Raw genomic sequence first — 21360 nt, forward strand, 5'->3', positions numbered from 1 at the left:
ACAGAATTGAAAGCAGTAAAGAGGAAGTGGGGCACAGCTGGGAAAGGCCTTCTAGAAAAGATAGCCCCAGAGTAGCGTTAGAGAGTAGAACTGGCATCCTACAGAGGACAGGGATGCAAGCATGCAACAGCAGGTCAGTTGGTTGGAACTACTGCTGGGGAAGAATTGTGCTGGGTGAGGAGCTGCCAGAAAGTTGATCAAGGGTCAAATTGTGGAGGGCCTTGCTTGCTAAATCCAAGAATTGTGTTCTAGTGGCAGACTAATCTCTGTTTCTTACACAGACCCTGATGGAATGTCTTGAGGCTGAAGAAGGACATTCAGTATTCCAGAGAATCCTGGCTAAAGTGAGAGATGAGAGCATGGATATTCAGACTGTTGTGTCCCTGTTGAGCCTGTGCCAAGACTCTAATCCTGCAGTAAAAACAGCACTATTAGGCAGAAAGCCAGAAGATGTAGAATCAGTGCAGCCAAAAGGTGGGAGAAAACTCCAATCACCTGGATGACAAGAGTTCTGTTCTGAGAGGATGCTGTAAAGTTTATCAAGTGGTACATTTCTTTGGTGGCTTAGTTAGCTAGTTTTTTAGTTCTATATGTAATTCCAAAAGCTGCATGTGAAATACATACAAACTAAATTTGAGTCTCTATCCCTGTCCCCTAGTCAACTAGACTGACACCTTGAAGTTAGAGAATACTAGCCTTGTTCTTCTGCCCTTCAAAAAAGCCACACATCCAAATCAATGACTGAGTGCCCAGGGTGAAGTGGTTCGCTGACAGTACTTAAAGGCTGAAGTTTCTCTCATTTGGGTTAGGTACAAAGCAGTGGCCTTGCCAACCAGAAGTTAACCTCTGGCTGGCTCTGCAGCTTTGTGTTTCGACAGATAAATGAAACATTTTTCCTTTCATAGAGTTTAAACAGAATAATAAAGTATTTTCCTCTGCTAAGAGAGAGTCTGCATTTGGGTGCTCAGAATAAGCCAAGAATCACTTTACTATTCTGTTAGATCTCTCTTGACAAACCATGCTGTCATTTTCTTCAAATTGACTAGCTTCCCTTATGTGTCTCTAACTCTTTCTCCCCAGGGAGCACGGAGGAGGGAAAGACCTTGTCTGTTCTCTTACTAGAACACAAAGAGGACCTGATACAGTATGTAACACAGCTGAGACCTATTGTGGAGTTCCTGGAAACAGCCTCGGAAGAATTCCTGACTGGTGCTGAGAAGAGGGTAACTGATACTCTATCTCTTCCCCCTTCCGAATTCATATAGCACTTTAAAAAAAAAAAAACTCTTTTAGGGCACATACCACTTTTTACCTTGCAGTATGTTTGTCTGTACTGCATAGTAAGCACCTCCAAGTTAGGATTCTTGTTCATGCCTCTTAAGATCCCTTGCTGCAGCTTACTGAGGGCCTTGCACACCAGCTATACAGTACATATTTGGAAAGATGGATGGATGGATGGATGGATGGATGTGATATTCCTGCCCTGACTCAATGAGTTTTTATTGCAAGACAGCTGCACCAAGAGTTAAACTGTTAAAGTACATTTGTAATTATTATGACACTTTCCCTCTTCATAAAAATGGTATACTGTTCATCTATAGAAAATTTGAAAAGTAAGTAAAAAACAAAAAAAACTCACAATTTCAGCACTCAGAGGTGACCACTGCTAACATGTGGCACACCTGCCTCCACCCTTTCTCATTCAAGTCCTGCTAGGATGGAGTTCTCCAGAACATACAGTTATGTAACTTAATTTTGTATTTACTGTATTATGACTATATTTTCCTACCCATAATATGGATTTTTAGTTACATTATAATCTGTTTAATGCATGTACCATAATTCCTTAATTCTTTATTATTGGGCATTTGTTTCCAAATTTTTGCTATTACAAATCACATTGTAGAGAACATCTTTGTACACAAATCTTTGTGTTCTTTTCAAATTATTTCTTTAGAATAATTTCTAAAAGTAGAATTTTGCAACAGAGAGTATAAAAATTTCCCAGTGTTTGGAACATATTGCCATTAAATTGCCCTTCAGGAAGGTTGTACCAATTTACTCTCCCACCAGCTAGCTACTAAAGTCCCTGAAAGCTGCTGGCATGACTTCTCAAGGCAACTGGATAACTGTATTTGTTGGTGTTATTGATTTCAACTTTGTGCTAAAAATATTTTTATATCTGGAAGGAAGGGATAGAGGTAGAGAACTTTTGTGGCATCAATTCTTTAAACTGTAGGAAGTGGCTTAAATGTTCAGGAGAGAAAATGTTGAGAAACCACTGGTATAATGGCTAAGCACTGGCTTGATAGTGAGGACTGAGTCCTTGATTTTATTTTTCTTGGTGATACTATATTGCTATTTTTTTCCGTATAAAATGGGAACATCTTTAATTTCAAAATGGTATTTTGCAAGTTAATTATGTTTTTAAAATTTTAAGGACTTTGAACTTCTTAGAGAAAGAAAATATCAGAATAAGAGTAAACCTCTATTTTCTCCTTTGCCTTCAAATTAAATGTAATTTCAGACACTCAAGTAATTTCAGACACTCAATTTAAGTTGCTTATAGCTCTAGACGTACCTGATACCCTGTTTAGCGATTACATTCGATTACTCATTGAAACCTTTTCCTTATTAACTAGATTGAATGTGTCCTTTGAACTGTTTCATTATCTTGGTAAAACAGCATTTATAGGTAGAGCCCAAACTCATTCTCTGTAGCAAGACAGACCACACTGTCATTTTCTTCTGTCACTTTCAGTTTACTTGACAGAAAGGGCTGAAGCAGAAAAACTCAAATTAGTTATAAATCACAAAAACACTTCTTCGATTAAGATTCCACCAGAGGTTCATTAAACTACTCCTTTTCACTAAAATTGAAGCAAAATAATAAAGTGGACGTATAGAGGTGAATGTTGATTGGGTCGTCACGGTGTTGACATCATGTGGAGCATGCACTCAGGCCTGTTAGAACTTTTTTCTGTTATGAAATGATGCTAATCATGGCTCCATGACCCTTATCTATAAATACTTGGATTCTGTAAGAAGTGGTAACTAGGAATGTCTTTAAGATTGGAAACAGATACAAAAATAATAATTATAGCTACCATTTTTTCATCACTTACTTATGTGCCGAGCAGTGTGCTGAGGATCTTTTAACATTGCTAAATTTAATCCTCACAGCAACTTTATGAATAATACCCTGATTTTTTAAAAATGAAGAAATAGAAGCTTGAAGAGTCCCACACTGGCTTAGAGGTGGGACCAGTACTAGGACCCAGGCTTGTAATCAAAGCACATTCTCTTTACCACTATGCATACTGCCTCCCAGTAATATCACTAACTGTTGTCAGTTATTTCATAATCCCATATGTCCTAGGAGGTGGGCTAGGTTCCACAGACTGCAACCTCATTTTACAGAATCCCGTATGGAACTATGCAAGAATTGGTATTTGTTCTCTTCTTTGGCAGGTGAAGAAACTAAGGTTTAAACATTAAACAACTTGTCCAAGATCACACAGGCAGTAATTTTGGAACAGGGTTCAAATTAGGTCTGTCTGGGTCTAAAGTATCTGGTGACTACTCTTAACAATACTGGCTGCCTCATTACATATCAGGTTATTGCTTAAGAACTCCAGATTTAGCACTGAAATCAGTATGGTTTTTTAGATATAAGCTCTTAAATTTTAAATTGTGATTCATCTAGTAGCAGTCTAGTGTATATTAGACCTTAAATGGAGTGACTGTGTTCTGAACTGACAAGGAATATGTCAACTTGATTTATTTTATACACACATACATGTGTGTGTGTGTGTATATATATATACATATATATAACTATTCCTTTCATAGATAAAAAACCAATTTGATTTTAAAGTTAAATTGGTTATTTTAAAATGGGAGTTAATTTGGTGATGGCGGTCTCTGGCATGCTCCCATGACTGATCTGCTCCACTGCTGCTCCTGAGAGCTGGCATCTTCTGAAAGGGAAGCCGGAAATTTAGTTACTGTGAGTCTGTAGAGTACGTGTATTGAGGTAATACCCTGTTTTATCAGTTCCGTGAGAGCCAAGTTACGCATATTGAGTTGGAATGTGTTAAGAACTACTTCTATTATAATAGAAATGTATTTGTAAAATGTCTCTCATGCATTTTATTTTTTAACCTTTGGCTGGAGCCCTGAATGCTTTTGATTCAGAAAATGCTCTAGCACACTAAGGAAGAAGAGGGGAGTCAAATTGTTGAATGATGATTGGAACTGATTTATATGGCCGTTGAGCAGAAAAGGGCTACACAATAAAGAATCCACAGCAAAAATAATCCAGAAATATGCTTAAATGTATTGTTTTGGAGGCCACAGACTACTGTATAATTATCTAGGTATTCAAATTGCTACACGTAGAATAAAAAGTAAAATAACGGACTGCTCTGAAATTACCACCTGCACCAGTGTCATGCCCTTTCGTGAACAGAGATTTAAAAATACTATAACTGTATTCATTAATTCCCACTCTGTGTTTCTCAGTCTTAGAGTCTGAGCTAGATCTAAGGAACCACATTAGATGTAAGCTACTCACTGCATCATATAGGCTTAGTATAAAAATATTTTCACAAAATGCAAGCGGTTGGAAGCAAAAAATATATATATATACACAGATCTGTGATTAAGGAAGAAAGGCCTCCATAGGGTTATTTGTTTGGAGAATGTGTGGGATTTTTATGAAGACAGTATGAGGAAGAATCTGGGGAAGAAATAATATTAGAGACCAACAGAAGAAAACTTGGTGCCAGCGCATCTTGTAATCCCATCGTGCTGGGTTTTCCAGTGGTGTGTCAGATAAGTTTAGAATCTCCAGTAACTGTGTCTGGTTGATTGCTTGCCACTGCAGGTGATTCTGAATTGCTGTGAGGGTGGAATACCCAAGGAGACAATAGAAGATTTATTGTACAGAGTCACTAAAGAGAAGACCCTGACTGCTGAGAGTTTGGTAAAACTCCTTCAGGCTGTGAAGATGACATTCCCAAACTTGGACCTTCTGTTGGAGAAGATGCAGAAATTAGCAGCTTTGCCAAGCACCCCAGGTATTCATTAATTGTTGACTCTCTGGACTGGAACCACTCCTAATAGAAAATTATTACCTAAAACACCCTTTTGGATCTATGCTGAGGAAATAAGATAGTATTAACAAATGTCATTGCAAAACAGAAACTTGTTGAGTGCCAGTGAGTTGGTTCTGACTCTTAGCAGCCCTGTGTACAACAGAATGAAACACTGCCCAGTCCTGTTGCCATCCTCAAAATTGTTGCTGTGTTTGAGCCCATTGCTGCAGCCAGTCGGGCAGTCTCATTGAGGGTCTTCCTCTTTTTCTTCCACCCTCTACTTTACCAAGCATGATGTGTTTCTCCAGAGACTAGTCCCTCCTGATAACAACATGTTCAAATTACATAAGATGAAGTCTTGCCATCCTCACTTCTAAGGAGCATTCTGGCTGTCCTTATTGCAAGAGGGATTTGTTCTTTCTTCTGACACTCTGTGGTATATTTAATATTCTTGGCCAACACCATAATTCAAAGGCATCAATTCTTCAGTCTGCCTTAGTCTTCAAAGTGACATCTTTGTTTTTTTTAACACTTTAAAGAGGTCTTTTGCAGCCGATTTTCCCAGTGCAATACATCATTTGATTTCTTGACTGCTGCTTCCATGGGCATAGATTGTAGATTCTAGTAAAACAGTCCTTGGCAGCTTCAGCATTTTCTCTGTTTATCATGATGTTGCTTATTGATCCAGTTGTGAGGATTTTTGTTTTCTTTATGTTGAGATGTAATCCATACTGAAGGGCTGAAGTCTTTGATCTTCATCAGTAAGTGCTTCAAGTCCTCTTTGCTTTCAGCAAGGTAGTGTCATCTGCACATCACAGGTTATTAATGAATCTTCCTCCAGTCCTGAAGTCATGTTCTTTTTCATATTGTCCAGCTTCTTGGATTATTTGCTCAGTATACAGATTGAATAAGTATGGTGAGAGGACAACCCTAATGCACACCTTTCCAAATTTTAAACCAAGTAATATCCCCATGTTCTGTTTGAATGACTACTTCTTAGTATAAGTACAGGTTCCACGTGAGCACAATTAAGTGTTCTGGAACTTCCATTCTTTGCAGTGTTACCCATAATTTGTTATGATTTACACAGTTGAATGGTTTGCATAGTCAATAAAATACAAGTAGACATCTTTCTAGTATTCTCTGCTTTCAACCAAGATCCATCGGACATCAGCAGTGATACCATTTGTTCCATGTCCTCTTCTGAATCTAGCTTGAATTTCTAATGGTTCCCTACTGATGTGCTACTATAACCATTTTTGAATTGTCTTCAGCAAATTTTACTTGCATGTAATATTAATGATCAGTAATTTCCACATTCCGTTGATCACATTTCTTCAGAATGGGCACAGATATGAATCTCTTCCAGTAGTTGGACAGGTAGCTCTCTTCCAGGTTTCTTGGCATAAACATATGAGTGCTTCTGGTGTCGCATCCATTTGTTGCAACATCGCCATTGGTGCTCCATCAGCTCCTGGGGCTTGGTTTTTTGCCAGTGCCTTCAGTGCAGCTTGAACTTCTCCCTTCAGTGCCATCAGTTTTTGCTCATAAGCTGCTTCCCGAAATGGTTGCACAGCGACCAGGTCTTTTTGGTACAGTGCTCTGTGTAAAAACTTCCCTGCTCTTTTGATGCTTCCTGCGTCATTTGATCTTTTGCCCACAGAGTCCTTCAGTATTACAACTTGAGTCTTGAATTTTTCCTCCAGTTCTTTCAACTTGAAACCTGCCAAGCGTGTTCTTCTCTTTTGGTTTTCTAACTCCAAGAGTTTGCACATTTCTTTATAATACTTTACATTATCTTCTTCAGCCACCCTTTGAAATCTGTTCAGCTGTTTAACACATCATTTCTTCCATTCGCTCTAGCTATTCTCCATTCAAGAGCAAATTTCAGAGTCTCTTCTGATATCTGTTTTGGCCTTTTCTTTCTTTCCTGTCTTTTTAATGACCTTTTGCTTTCATTATGTACAGTGTCTTTGATGTCATCCCACAACTTAACCTGGTCTTCGGTCTTCAATGCATGAGATCTGTTCTTCAGATGGTCTTCCATGTAGGTGTATGGATATTATTCTATCACTGATACCACAGTATGACAAACTGACAGACTAATGGTAGGATCAGAAACTGCCTGTCACAGATCAATGATTATCAATATTTCTGGAGTTAAGATCTTAAATCTGAGACTTGCTCTTCTCTGTTAAGCTGGCTCCCTCACAATGCCCTTATGGTCTGGAGTTTGTTAATGCATGGCTTTCCCTGGTCTGTCAGGTGTCATCTGTGAATACCTAAAGAGGAAAAGGGCTCAGGATACACCCACAAAGCTTATAGTTGTGACAGTTATGTTGACAAATATGAGCCGCCAAGACCCAAACGTCAGTCTCCCCATTCCCTTCTGAGTGCTTAATTGATTCATTGCACAGAATTAACTATGTTTCTTGTCCATTCAGCTTGAAGAAATGAGTCCATATCCCAGTCCTTAGAAAGACAATCCAACTAACAGTTCTCCTGTATCCCAGAGCATTTGGCACTAGAATAGTTTTCAGAAAAAGGATATTTAAGAAATGTGAGAACTTTTTTCTAGCTTATAAAAGTAATACATCCTTATGTAAACTTGGTGACTACTCTTGTATAATAAAGAAAAGAAAAGCAACCAAAAATCCCACCACTCAAGTATATCAATATTAATACTTTGCCATATTTAATCTGTCACATTTTTACAATATTGACATATTACTATATTTCATAATTTCTCCCATTTAACTTTAAAAAAACCACCGCCATCCAGTTGATTCCAACTTGTAGCGACCCCCATTGGGTTTCTGTGGCAGTAGATCTTTATGGAAGTAGATTGGTCTGTCTTCCTTCTGCAGAGTAGCTGGTGAGTTTGAACTACCAACCTTCTTATTAGCAGTCAAATGCCTAACAGTATCATATAAACATTCTCTCTCACATTTTAAAAAACTCTCCATAACCCTATTTGTTGATAGCTATGTGTTTTTCCCTTATAAGGATGTATAAAACCAAAAAACAAACCCACTGCCATTGAGTTAATTCTGACTCATAGCGACCCCCACTGGGTTTCTGAGGCAGTAAATCTTTACAGAAGTTAAGTTGCCCCATCTTCCTTCTGCAGAGCGCTGGTGGGTATGAACCACCAACCTTCTGGTTAGCAGTCAAATGTCTTAGTCACTGTACCACCAGAGCTCCTTCATAAGGTTGTATATGGCCTATTAATTATTCCCTAATTTGGGAGCAGAAGGCTTTAGTGGCAACACTGTCAGGGTTTGCATCCTGACCCCATAATTTACCTGTGTGACTCTGAACAAGTGACTTAACTTTCTGAAGCTCATTTTCTCCTCTGTGAAATGAGGATGATAATGTTTTACTTACAGCATTTGTTTTTGTGTGGCTACCGTGAGATAATACTTGTAAAACTTTTATCACAGTGTCTGACACATAATAGGTACTCAGTCCATATTAGTTGTGATCATCATCATCACAAATTATGCAGTAACAAATATCTTTGTCATAGATTTTTGCCTTCAGATAATTACTTAAGAATAGACTCCCAGAAGTACAGTTACTAGGCCAAAGAGGAGAATAAATTTTTAAATATCTGCAAAGCTAAGGGAAATGCCTATTAGTTTTGATTTTTTTTTTTTTTTTCTTTCCTTTCAAGTAAATATGACCCCTTAAAAGAGAGAAGTTAACAGATTGGCTCAGAGGCCATATAAACAGAAGAACCATGGGTCAGCTTCATGGCCACAGTCTTGATACATGCTTGCTTGTATTTGGGACCTCCACACGATCCTTCACCTCAGGCTTGATGAATACCCTCCTGGAATTTGTATATCTGAATCTCTTAGCAGTGCAGCCTTCTAATTAGCCCCCTGTTGAGCAATCACTGGCTTCTACCACCAGCACTAACTTTCAAAGTGTTAGTGGTCTGTGGTCCTGAAGCACCAAGTGATTAAGCACAGACCGAAGGGAATCGGGCAAGATCAAAACACGTGTAAGAGGCTCCAGGCTGGGGGTTGGACTCAGTTCTCCAGAGGGGACAGAACCTTGTGCTGATATCTCTTCTGTCGTTTGTTAACACCCTATAGTCTTCTGTAGAAGAAGACTTTGAGGAGATTTTGTTTCATCAAACATTATTGTTTTGCTGATATCTTTACAGTCCAACCAAGCACTTACGATTGTGGTACTGAGCTACTGAGACGCTATCATGAAAACCTCTCTGAGGTTTTCACAGACAACCAGATGTTACTACAGGTGATCTCACATGCGAAGAGCTTAGCCCCGAGAGAAAGAGAGGTAAGACAAGGAAAGAGAGAGGGAGAGAGGGTAAAATGAAAGAGAGGGAAAACATGTAAATATATGTAATGCATTTTTTCTATTTATAGTTTACATAAATATACATCAACAGCCATGTTGAGAAATGCTCCTAGTATTTCTAGTGTCAATAGAGAAGGAGAAATGGAAGGTGACTCAATTTCTAAGGCAGAGTAACACATGGGATAGTTGCAGTTTCTGTAGTAAGAATAAAATTAGTTCAGGAGAAGGAATGGGGACCATTGTCCTTGTCGTGTGTAAGAAACTGCTCAAATTGGAAGAGGCCTTGAGAGAGGGTGAAGAGTATTGAAGAATTCCTCCCCAGAAACACATTCACTGTAACCCAGTACCCAGACTTGCTGCTCTGTGATAGGCTAGTGGCTAGACAGTCCCTGACATGCACGTTTGTGTTTCATCTTGAAGGTCATGGAGAAGGTTGTGAAAAGTGACCCTGGCTCAGGAGGTTTTAGTTCTCTGATCTCAGCAGTTCTGGAAAAGCAGACTCTCTCTGCGACAGCCATTTGGCACCTACTGCTCGTGGCTCAGGAGACAAAGACCTGCCCAGTGGACTTGCTTATGGAGGAAATACAGAGAGAGCCTGGTGCAGATGCTTTCTTCCGGGCAGGTGAGTTACCCAGCCTCTGCCATGGCTAAGCCCCTGCTAGAGATTATTGTCAGTCTTCCTGGAAAATGAAGAGAGCTCTCTTATGGTGGTGGTGGTTAGGTGCTGTCAAGTCCATTCTGACTCGTGGAGACCCTCTGTGCAACAGAATGAAACATTGCCCAGTCCTGAGCCATCCTCATTGCTGTGTTTGAGCCCGTCATTGCAGCCACTGTGTCAGTCTGTCTCACTGAGGTGCTTTCCTCAGTGAACGTACCATGGCTTGAGTCAGGTGCACCTTAGTCCTCAAGGTGCTATCTTATCTTCATGTTTTAACACTTTAAAGAGGTCTTTTGCAGCAGATTTTCCTGATGCAGTATGTCGTTTGATTTCTTGCCTACTGCTTCCATGCATGTTGATTGTGGATCCAAGAAAAATGAAATCATTGACAACGTCAGCCTTTTGTCCATTTAGCATGATGTTGCTTGTTGGTCCAGTTGTGAGGATTTTTGTTTTCTTTATGTTGAGATATAATCCACACTGAAGGCTGTAGTCTTTGATCTTCATCAGTAAGTGCTTTAAGTCATCCTCACTTTCAGCAAGCAAGGTTGTGTCATCTGCATATTGAAGATTGTTAATGACTCTTCCTCCAATCCTGATAATCACATTCTTCTTCATATAGTCCAGCTTCTCAGCTTATTTGCTCAGCATACAGATTGAATAAATATGATGAAAGGATACAGCCCTGATGCACACATCTCCTGAGTTTAAACCATGAACTATCCCTCTTGGTTTATGTGTAGGTTCCTCCTGAGTACAATTAAGTGTTCTCTTACTGTAGTCCTCCATAGCCCTGCCATCAGAGGAGCAAAGTAAGGACTGACAGTTTTATTCAAGGACACAGGAATTGGTAAACCTTTAAAAAGAAACATATATACAGTACTTATTGTAAACTTAAATGATTTACACTCTCATTTAGTGCAGTTTGCCATTTTCTGCGCTCCAACTCCAAATAGGAGGTGAGTGAAGTATGTTCTCATTATGAAGAGTTGAATTGAGAGAAAGAAGGAAAAAATGGTGCTCATGGTTTTATTAACAAATCTTCCATCCCCCTTTTTTTCAGTGACTACACCAGAAAGTGCTGCCTTAGAAACAATCCTGAAGCATAAGAGATTGGTCATAGAGGTCATTCAGCAAAAGATTGACCTGAAGCACTTTACCTCAGAGGAAGAGCACCTGGCAGAGACTGTGAAAGAGGTGTGGTGGGAACAAAATCAAGTTGTGTTTCAGAGAGTTTTAGGTGTTGTCTGAGGCTGTCTTCATTCCTAAGGGAGAAATCAACATCTGTGGAGTGCCTGGTTCGTGCCTGGCCCTGTACTAGGCCAGGCACTCTGTAACTCTTCCGCTTTTTTAATCCTCACAGCTCTAAGGGGTGGGTGATCCACCTGTATTTTACAGATAAAGAAGCTCAGGCACCAAGGGATTAAGTACCATGTCCAGGCTGCTCCACCGGTAAAAAGGTCGTACCAGAATTTGAGCCCAGGTCATATGACTCAAACCTAGAATTACTCTGTTTGTCTAAAGCTAGGTAAATCTCCAGGGGAACCATGATGCTGCTCTCTAACATGTTCTAAGAAGCAACTTCTTTCAGATGAAGAAAAGTAAAATTGGTCTTACTACATGCTGTATTCTGGCTCCTAGAAAGAGCCAAGATAAACATAGATAGAACAAAGTGTTTGCCCATATGGGGTAGCAAATAGTGCCAAGTCATTTTCTGTAAGGCTTCCTAAAATATGGCTGGCATCCCAGAAAAACCAGGTGGGGCTAGAGGGGGTGGGGTGGTGGTGGTGGGAATTCATGGATGTCCAACTCAGGATCATGTGCATCTTGAGTGGGAGAGAATTACGAAGGAACATAAGATTAAACCACAAAGTCATCTGGCGTGCCTTTTGATCCAAGTAGGCATGAAAGATGTGCAAAGGGCTAGACCCTAACTGTCCACACAGCTGCCAGCCTCACCTTGGTATGCCTCTCAGGTGGGAAGAAGATGGCACATGTTTCTGTGGGGCTTCAGAGGAGAGAGTCATCTGCTAGACTCTCTCTGGCATGCCACATACTTCAGAGATGGGGTTTCTGCAGTTGATCAGTTCTCGCCTGGCTAATTAGTCTCATGCCTGCCTCCAGGGACATCAGGATTATTTAGATAGACTTGAAAAGAGCAGAAATAAAATACCTTCCAAAATGAAAATTCCATTTGGCCATCTGTGAATGGTTTAGCTTTATTTTCTCAGCGTACTGACTCTTTCTGCTGATAGCTCTAACATTCTGAAAGAGGACAGCTTTGAAATAATATTCTTGGTCTCTTTAAAGCCCCTATTTGAGCCTTCTTAAAAAGCTTTATGAAAGAAAATGATGTTTAAAAGGGTACATCTAAGTATCTAAAAATATGAAGCCACTGATCATGCAGAATGACTTCCAGACATTGAGACAATGATGTATTATGAAAAATTATCTGGATCTTCAGGGCAGAGACACCAACAACCCAATGCTAAAGCTTTCCACATTTGTCCCATCATGATCTAGCAAAGTTCTTTGGGAGATTCGTGGTTTCTGAGAAGGTACTTCTCATAGAAAACACTCGACGCTCTCTTGCTTGCCCCTTCTTTGTGTTTGTATTTTCTTCCTTGTATCATCCCTTTGTTGCCTTGACATATGTCTCCTTTGTTAATTGGCCATCTCTTTGGAAAACAGGGATCTCTGCTACATTTATCAGGAGAAGGGTAAATTCCTTGTAGATGAGCAATGCCTTCCTAAAATTAGTTGTATATATATATATTTTTAAGTTGATCACCATGGAGAAACTCTGCTGATACTAACCCCAAGCTTTTGTCTCCTGGTGTCATTTAGATTCTGAGCATTTCCTCTGAGACAGCCAGCCCTGAAGCTTCCCTGAGAGCAGTGCAGAGCAGAACCATGGAAAAATCAGTCTCAGCCATTGAAATCTGTCACCTCCTGTGCAGCATCCACAGATCGTTTCCAGGCCTACAGCCTGTTATGCAGGAGCTAGGATACATTGGTAAGAAACAAGTTGGGTGAGGGGCTCTGCCAGGCACCCAGGTTGTTTCCTTATCAGAGAGAGAAAAGCGCAACAGTTCGTGTAAGCGTTCATTGTTACTTTAAAATATTTATTCATTTTATATGCTCTCAGTACCTAGAGATGTCATGAGTATAGATATAAAATGGTGCTTTTTGTGTTTATGAGAAAGTAAGGATGATGATAATGATATTACATTAGCAAGTTTTAGGAACCGAAGTGGTCTGCAGACTTCTCTAAGAAGTTGGGTGCCTTAGAAAAGTTCTTTTGTAAAGCAGAAACACAGAGTTTCCAGAGCCATGAACTTTCTCACGTGTGCAGGTTTCCTTACTAAGGAAGATGGGCAAAAGGAAATGTGGAAGGTAAGTAATACATTTCACCTGGAAGCTAATGACAAAGCAGATGAAAAGCCAGCCGAGCTAGCTGAAGAAGATTGCCAGTCTGGGAAACTGAATGATGGAGGAGAGACGGGTTCTTTACCCGAGCAAGAGGACATGTCTGCCTCCCCAGACTCTGCCAAGAAGAACTTCATCTGTAAGGCCTGTGACAAAAGCTTCCACTTCTACTGCCGCCTAAAAGTGCACATGAAGCGCTGCCGTGTGGCCAAAAGCAAACAGGTGCAGTGTAAGGAGTGCAGCGAGACCAAAGATTCTCGGAGAGAGCTGGAGAAACATCAGCTGGAAGCCCACGGTGCAGGTGGTGAGGCCGAGGTCCCCAAGAAGAAGAAGAAGAGGCTTCCAGTGATGTGTGACCTCTGTGGCAGAGAATTTGCTCATGCCTCAGGTATGTTTCAAGAAAGCTAAGTAGCAGAGGGTGATGATCCTGGACACTGGAGTTTGGGTTCCAGGCTTTTCCCCTCGTTGTGTGTAATTGCTGGGGATGTGGGTGGACTCCGAAGATGCACTTGGTTCCTACCAAGGCAGAGAAATACTTTGGAAAGAATACGGGATTTGGAGTCAGCCTCTGAGTTTTATAGTTAAACCCCTAGTACAGTGCCTGGCATAGAGTTAGGACTCAGTAAATTGCAGCTGCTATGATTCATAATAACCAGCTATTTAACATTTGACTCTTGGGTTTTGTGTACCATTTGTTTCTTGGTAATAAATGAGAGACACTGGAAACTCTGAGGTGTTGAGTCAGGTATTATTTTCCCTTTGCCCCAGATGTTGGATAATAAGCCTAACAAAACATGAGCATGAGTTTTGTTTCCCTATTTCTGAGTGGCTGTATCTCATTTAAGAGAGAGTGGGGACAGTGAAGTTAAACCCAGAATCACTTCATGCCTGGTCTAACTGGGAGTGGGACTGCGGTGACTTGGGGATGCTAGTTGCTGGCCAGTTGAGCAGCGTGGCTGGGCAGTGTCAGAGCTAGCCTGGCCTGCGTCCTGTGCTGCATGCTTTCTTCCTCTGGAGCCCTCACCTGAAACAGTGCTGTTACATAGATTCGTGCTGGTTTGTAACATTAATTACGAGTATGTCTTCTGGTCCCTGGCACGGCTTCTGTAGGCATGCAGTACCACAAACTGACAGAGCACTTTGATGAGAAGCCTTTCTCCTGTGAAGAATGTGGGGCAAAGTTTGCAGCCAATTCTACCCTGAAGAACCACCTTCGCCTTCACACTGGGGACCGCCCATTCATGTGCAAGCACTGCCTCATGACCTTCACCCAGGCCTCCGCCTTGGCCTACCACACCAAGAAGAAGCACTCAGAGGGTAAGGCACGGAGAACTTCTTTTATTCTACTGCGACTTGAATTACATAAGCTACCTAAAAACTCATTTGGAATTTCATGTGATACGTATCTCAAGGAGCCCTGGTGGTACAATGTTTAAGCACTTGGCTGCTAACTGAAAGGTTGGTGGTTCAGATCCACCCAGTGGCTCCATGAGAGAAAGACCAGCAGAGGATCTGATTCATATTTTAAAAGATAATTCTGGCCACTTTGTGGACAATAAACTATAATAGGGCCCATCCCACTCATTGCTATCAAGTCAGTTCCAACTCATAGTGACCGTTTAGGACACGGTAGAACTGCCCCATAGCGTTTCCGAGGCCATAAATCTTTTCAGAAGCAGGCTGCCTCATCTTTCTCCCATGGAGCAGCTTGTGGGTTCAAACTGCTGACCTTTTAGTTAGCAGCCAAATGCTTTAACCACTCTGCCACCAGAGCTCCTATAATAGGGCAGAGTATTGTATAAACAGGGAAAACAGTTAGGACATTTTTGCAGTAGTCCAATCTAGAGATGATGGAGTTTTTGACTAGAGTTGTATTAGCAAGGGTTGTGAAACTAGTTGAGTTTAGAGATTTTTAAGAAGTCACCTCTAATCCCCAGACATAGATAGCTAGGCAATATGTACTCATATTGGGGATGTATTTTTTAAAGTGGAGCTGACAAGGCTAGTGATGGGTTAGATGTAGGATGTGAGGGAAAGAGATGAATTAAGGATGGGTTTGGAGTTCTTGGCCTGAACAACTGAGTGAATGATGTTGCCATTTACTTAAATGGAGGGAATTGGGTGTGTGTGTGTGTGTGTGTGTGTGGTGGGGGGCATGGGGGTAGAGAATCAGGAGGTCTGTTTTGGGTATGATAAATTTGTGATACCTTGTGGACCTCCAAGTGGAGAGAGAGAGTAATAGAAACTTGGATATATAAATCTAGAGCATTCTGGGGAAATAGGGGACAGATATGAATGTGGGTGCTGTCTGGGGACAGATGGTATATGAGGCTCTGAGATAAGATCATCTAGAAAGCAGGGCTAGAATAGAAAGCAGAAGACTGAGCCCCAGATGTCTTAACAGTTTCAACTCTTCATTCAAGAAGGTTTTTCCTCCTAGGAATCATCAGAGGGTCAGGACCCTCTCTTGCTCATTGATTTCTCCACTTCCATTGGTTCCATAAGGAGGCTAGGAGTACAGTTGCTCTAGTATTTTTTAGGCAATGTTCTTTTGACTTCTTCTTTACCTGTGTCTTCTTTGGCCATCTGGTCATCATATTCTCATTTTATGCATGGAAAAATAGAGAAACCAGGTGACAGCAAGTTGCTGCAAGAAGGCTTTCATTGTTCTTGAAGCCATTCGTCTTATCTTTGTGCAGTTACTGTGTCTGCACTGTGCATGTTGCAAGGGGATTCAAACTTAAGGATTTCTAGGTACAAGGATATATCTGTTTCCTGGAAGTGGAATGAGCCTTTCCCATGCTTATGGCCTGATTTATAGGTGAGTTATCTTGTACAAGACCCCATCCTTATTCCTCAGGGTAGGAAGACCACACTTGCACCATTTCTGTGTGATTGGTTGTGATTGTAAGTTTCCATCTGACCAGGTGCCTTGCAGATTGCCTGCTATTTTAATGTCTTCTTCCAGATTATATTTCCCTGATACTTGCCCTGGAATGTGATTTTATTTTAGAAATGCTGTAAATGTTTATTGTTGACTCTAATAAACTCATGTGTATTTCCAGGGAAAATGTATGCATGCCAGTACTGTGATGCTGTGTTTGCCCAGTCCATTGAGCTGTCCCGTCATGTAAGGACCCACACTGGGGACAAGCCATATGTCTGCAGGGACTGTGGCAAGGGCTTCCGGCAAGCCAATGGCCTCTCCATCCACCTGCACACCTTTCACAGTACGTACTGAGATTATGCGTGTCAGGCACTCAGCACCAGGCCTGGCTGTGAGAAAGCATGGAATGGTCATTACACAGGTTGTCACTTGCCAGTGCTAGTCCACATTCAGTGCCTTCCCCTCCTCTCTTCTGCAAAACCCAGAGTCCTTTGGTCCTATTTCAAGGAGATTACCATTTAAATGTAGCATTGTATGATACTTGTTTTTCTCTGTCCAGGGTGTTTACTTGCCTTTCTTTTTAGCCACCTGGCACGATTTGGCTGACAGAGGAACACTGTGTTTGAAGAAGAGAGCCTCTGTGATAGATAAGCTCACTGAGCACTGGGACATTTCCGTTAGTCCCCTGAGATTGTATTTTCTACTCACTCTCCGCGCCCCCCCCCCCCCATCTTGTAGCCATACCTGCCTTTCTCTGTAGGAGCACCCTAGACACTTAGATTTCTAAGACAATGCTTACAATCTGAAGTAGTTCCTGGTCACTTTCCCTGCCTTCTGTCCAGTATTTTCTTCCAAAGCCATTGTATTTCAGTTAGTAAATAGGGTCAGCCCACATCTTTCTTCTCTCTTCCTGGAATTGATAGGGACAGAAACATACTTTTACTCATGATAACTAAAACTAAAACTAAACTCACTGCCATCAAGTTGATTCTGACTTGTAGCAACCCCCATTGGGTTTCTGAGGCAGTAAATCTTTGTGGAAGCAGATTGCCCCATCTTCCTTCTGTGAAGCAGCTGGTTAGCAGTCAGATGCCTTAGGCACTGCACCATCGGAGCTCTTATTCATGATAGGGACATGCATATACACACAGGAAAGAAAAGGAAATCCTGACTCCTCATTATATCATCAGGAAATCACCCCTGTGGTATTTGGATGGCCATGTCACATTTCCTTCAGCCTCCTGTATGTTGCAGCAAGAGTGTAGTCAACACAGCACAGCAGAGTGGTTAAGAGCTTGGACTCTGAAATCACACAGGCCTGGATTTGAATCTTGGCCCTGCTGTGTACTTTCCATGCAATTTAAAGCAAACGTCTTCGCCTTTGTAAACTGGAGGGAATAATAATACCTACCACTTTGGATTGTTGTGAGAACTAAATGAGCTATCACATGAAAAGCACGAAGCTCCCTGCCTGACACACAGAAGGTGCTCAGTAAAGGCAGCTATTATTAGTATTAGTGGCAAGAACAGCCCTCTCAGGTACCATGTGTCACCATCACAGCTTGTCTTTTTGCATGCCATGCACCTGCAGCCCTTTTCCTCTATAGCTATTGACAAACACAGGATGTTCCAAACATGTACCGTATGTAAACACATCAAGTCTATTGCCAGCCAGCCACCAGGGACTTTGCTAGAGTTCCGGTGTCCAGCATGTAGCTGGACACTGTGGGAAGCAGAAGGAATATAAAAAGTGTGGCCTTGCCCCACAAGGAGTTTACAAGGCTGTAAATCCAGTTGCAATGAATTTTCAGTTTAGTGAAATGGGGATTGGCTCCAGTACCACCATTTTGACATCCTGTTGACCTCTTTCAAATGGCATCTACTTTAGTCTTCTTTAGGAGCTCTGGTGGTGTAGTGCCTAAGGCATTTGACTGCTAACCAGAAGGCTGGTGGTTCGAACCCACCAGCCACCCCTCAGAAGGAATGTTGGGCAATGTACTTCTGTAATGATAACCTCCTTGAAAACCCAAGGGGAGGGGTCGCTATGATTTGGATCCGACTCCATGGCAGTGAGTTTGGTTTGGTTTATTTTTTTTACTCTTTTCCAAGTAGCATCACTTGGGAGTCAGAAAGGAAGACATTATTAATTTTCAGAATGGAGAAAGACCCAAAATACTTCACCTTGTCCTTTGCATATATCATGTGAGGCCCCAGCATCCCTCTCCTTTACCACTCTTCGCCTGTTTCATAGGCATACACCACTGCCTATAGAAAATGCCTTCAAAATGTCTTAAAAGACAACACAAAACAGATTTCAAGAGCTGGTATCCACGGGGAAACTAGGTAATAATATCGAATGTTGCTGCATGGCAGAATTCCTGAGTTAATCTGAATTGATGCACAAATAAGATTGGCTTGTGGGCTGGGTCTTTCTCATGGGCAAAGGATTTTATTATTACAACACTTAGCTTTCTGTTGCTTTAAGAAAAAAAGTGACGTTTCCTACCATAGGGGTGGCAAATACATTCTTCATCAGTGCCAGTTCTTACTTTTGAAATCCCACCTGGTAGTTGGCAGTGTCCAATTAGACATGTAGCTTAGAGACTGGCCTTTAGAGAGCTGGGATTGCTGGCCAATTCAGTCATTTCTTAGTTGTGAAGGCTCTAACTTAACTCTCTAAATCATGATTTTCCTAATCTCTAATATAGGGATGAGTGCTAATGGAACTAATCAGAGGGTTACTGGAAGAATCGAGTGAGGTGATATGTGTGAAGGACTTAGAGTAGCGCTTGTCACATAGCACTCGAGGATTGTTGATCTGAGGTGGGAGCTGGGACACATCCCTCCTGCTGTACTGCTGGCAGCAGAGGACGGAGTGATGCTCTGGGGAATTGGTAGAAGTCTCTGTAGTGAGTTAGAAAACCCAAAGTTGGCCACTGCTAGCAGGGGAAGAGCAAGGGTGATACTCTCTGGAGAGTGGTAGAATAGAATTTCATGTGTGTGGTGTAAAATGAGGAATTGACGTGCACTGTGTGATGGTGTGGAGACTGTTAGTCTGGAAGCCTCAGAGGCTGCCACACCTCCATGATGGAGGCAGGGGATGGACAGGTTAGCCCACTGCCGACTTCTGGTTCCTTGGGGTCTGTGACCCGGCACAGCATCTGAGCAGTGCCTTGATCTGTAGCTGTGCACGGTATCCAGCATCCATCTTGCTGATTGTGGTCTATGGTGTTTCCTTCTCCCCGCTTCCTTTCATGGATGTCCCGCATGGAACCAGACATAGAAGATCCCTATGACTGCAAGAAGTGCAGGATGAGTTTCCCCACCCTGCAGGACCATCGCAAGCACATCCACGAGGTGCACTCCAAGGAGTACCACCCCTGCCCCACATGTGGGAAGATCTTCAGTGCCCCTTCCATGCTGGAGCGGCACATGGTGACCCACGTTGGCGGGAAGCCCTTCAGCTGCGGAATCTGCAACAAGGCCTACCAGGTTCCATACATAATAGGTTCCATACCATAGGTTCTGGTGGGAGGTCTCTCACCAGTCCCCGATCTACTGTCCATTTGCTTGTCCTTGATTTCTGTGTTTGTGGCTTGCGGATCAGACCTTGTCTCCAGGATATGCCAGTTTGGTTTGTGATTATGAAGGAATGCAATTTGAAACTATTCGATTCTCTGAGGAAATCTGGTCAGAGGGATGCGTCAGGGAGATTTAATTGGGCCCCTGCTCCCCAGATGCCAGCCTCGTCATGCTGCTGCTTCCCTTTTTTTTAACTCCCAGAGAATGGCATGTAACTAAAAGGAAACCTCACATAGACCTAAAAAGAAACTGCATCTATCAGGCCCTCTCTAGCCACAAAGAAAATAATGGTCCTTGTTGGCATTTATAGGATGTAGATACAGAGAGAGAAGCTTGGAGGCTAATTTCAGCTCAACAAAAATGAGAAGTAACTCTGTGTGGGGCCTTGTACTACGAACACTAGGGTAACAGTAGAGAGTAAGACCTAGCTCTGGCCTCGAAGGAATGATGGAACCTTAAGGAGACTATTCCAATGGTGTTCTGAACCTGGGGGGGGCAGGGGTAACTTGCTTACAGAGTAGGGATAGCACACAACCCCTTCTTGAGCACTTTGCTCTGCTCTTCCCCTGGGCAGTGAGTTATAGCTCAGTGGTGAAGAACACAGATGCTTAAGTCGGAAGGCCAGGGTTTGAATCCTGGCCCTACCATTTACCAGTTGTGTGATGCTGGGCAAGTCATTTAACCCCTCTGTGACTCAGCTTCCCCCTCACTGGAAGAATCATAGCATCTCCCTCATGCGGCTGCTGTGAGGAGTGAGTTTATGATGGACTCAGCAGAACCCTGCACTCTAGCAGCCTCTTAATACCCAGTTGTCTTGTTCCCACAAACACCAGTCTCTCTTTGAACATTGCCACTCAGTTTGATAAGTAAGAGGTATGATTCTAGACCCATAAGCTTACCTAAGAATATTTTCTACCCTCTCATGAGGGACTCCTAAGCCTCTCCAGCTTGCTAGAACGTTCTAAGACTCTAACCTCTGCCAATCTCCTTGCAGCAATTGTCTGGTTTGTGGTACCATAATCGGACCCACCACCCTGATGTGTTTGCTGCTCAGAACCATCGATCTTCTAAGTTCTCGTCACTCCAGTGCAGCTCCTGTGACAAAACCTTTCCCAACACCATTGAACACAAGAAACATATCAAAGCAGAGCACGCAGGTGACGTTTGGGTGCCATAGACAGGAGGTGTGTGTTGATGCATGGGAATGGCTTGATTATAATGGCATCTGTGGTAGTTAAGGTTGTGTGTCAGCCTGGCTGGGCCTGGTTTTGAGTGGCTGGGCAGCTGGATGTAGTTATTTCCCCGATGAGACTGGTGATCATCACCATGGTGGAATCTGCTGGGTGCAGCTGAGTAGCTTCTTTTGGGATGTG

At 42.1% G+C, this 21360-nt stretch overlaps 1 protein-coding gene across 1 annotated transcript in view; it reads left to right on the top strand.

The window, feature by feature from the left end:
• Positions 1–21360, top strand: part of ZBTB40 (zinc finger and BTB domain containing 40) — a 45178-nt gene that overhangs the window by 15809 nt on the left and 8009 nt on the right. The window contains exons 3-14 of the mRNA XM_007935683.1: positions 282–474; positions 1081–1223; positions 4889–5081; positions 9274–9410; positions 9852–10053; positions 11153–11286; positions 12937–13105; positions 13445–13906; positions 14629–14835; positions 16584–16748; positions 19683–19897; positions 20982–21144. Of these exons, the coding sequence (XP_007933874.1) occupies positions 282–474; positions 1081–1223; positions 4889–5081; positions 9274–9410; positions 9852–10053; positions 11153–11286; positions 12937–13105; positions 13445–13906; positions 14629–14835; positions 16584–16748; positions 19683–19897; positions 20982–21144 (2383 nt within the window). The remainder of the gene's footprint in view (positions 1–281; positions 475–1080; positions 1224–4888; positions 5082–9273; positions 9411–9851; positions 10054–11152; positions 11287–12936; positions 13106–13444; positions 13907–14628; positions 14836–16583; positions 16749–19682; positions 19898–20981; positions 21145–21360) is intronic.

This window comes from Orycteropus afer, unplaced genomic scaffold, assembly GCF_000298275.1.
Source record: "Orycteropus afer afer isolate SDZICR_OR568_19922 unplaced genomic scaffold, OryAfe1.0 scaffold00031, whole genome shotgun sequence".
Taxonomy (NCBI): Eukaryota; Metazoa; Chordata; class Mammalia; order Tubulidentata; family Orycteropodidae; genus Orycteropus; species Orycteropus afer.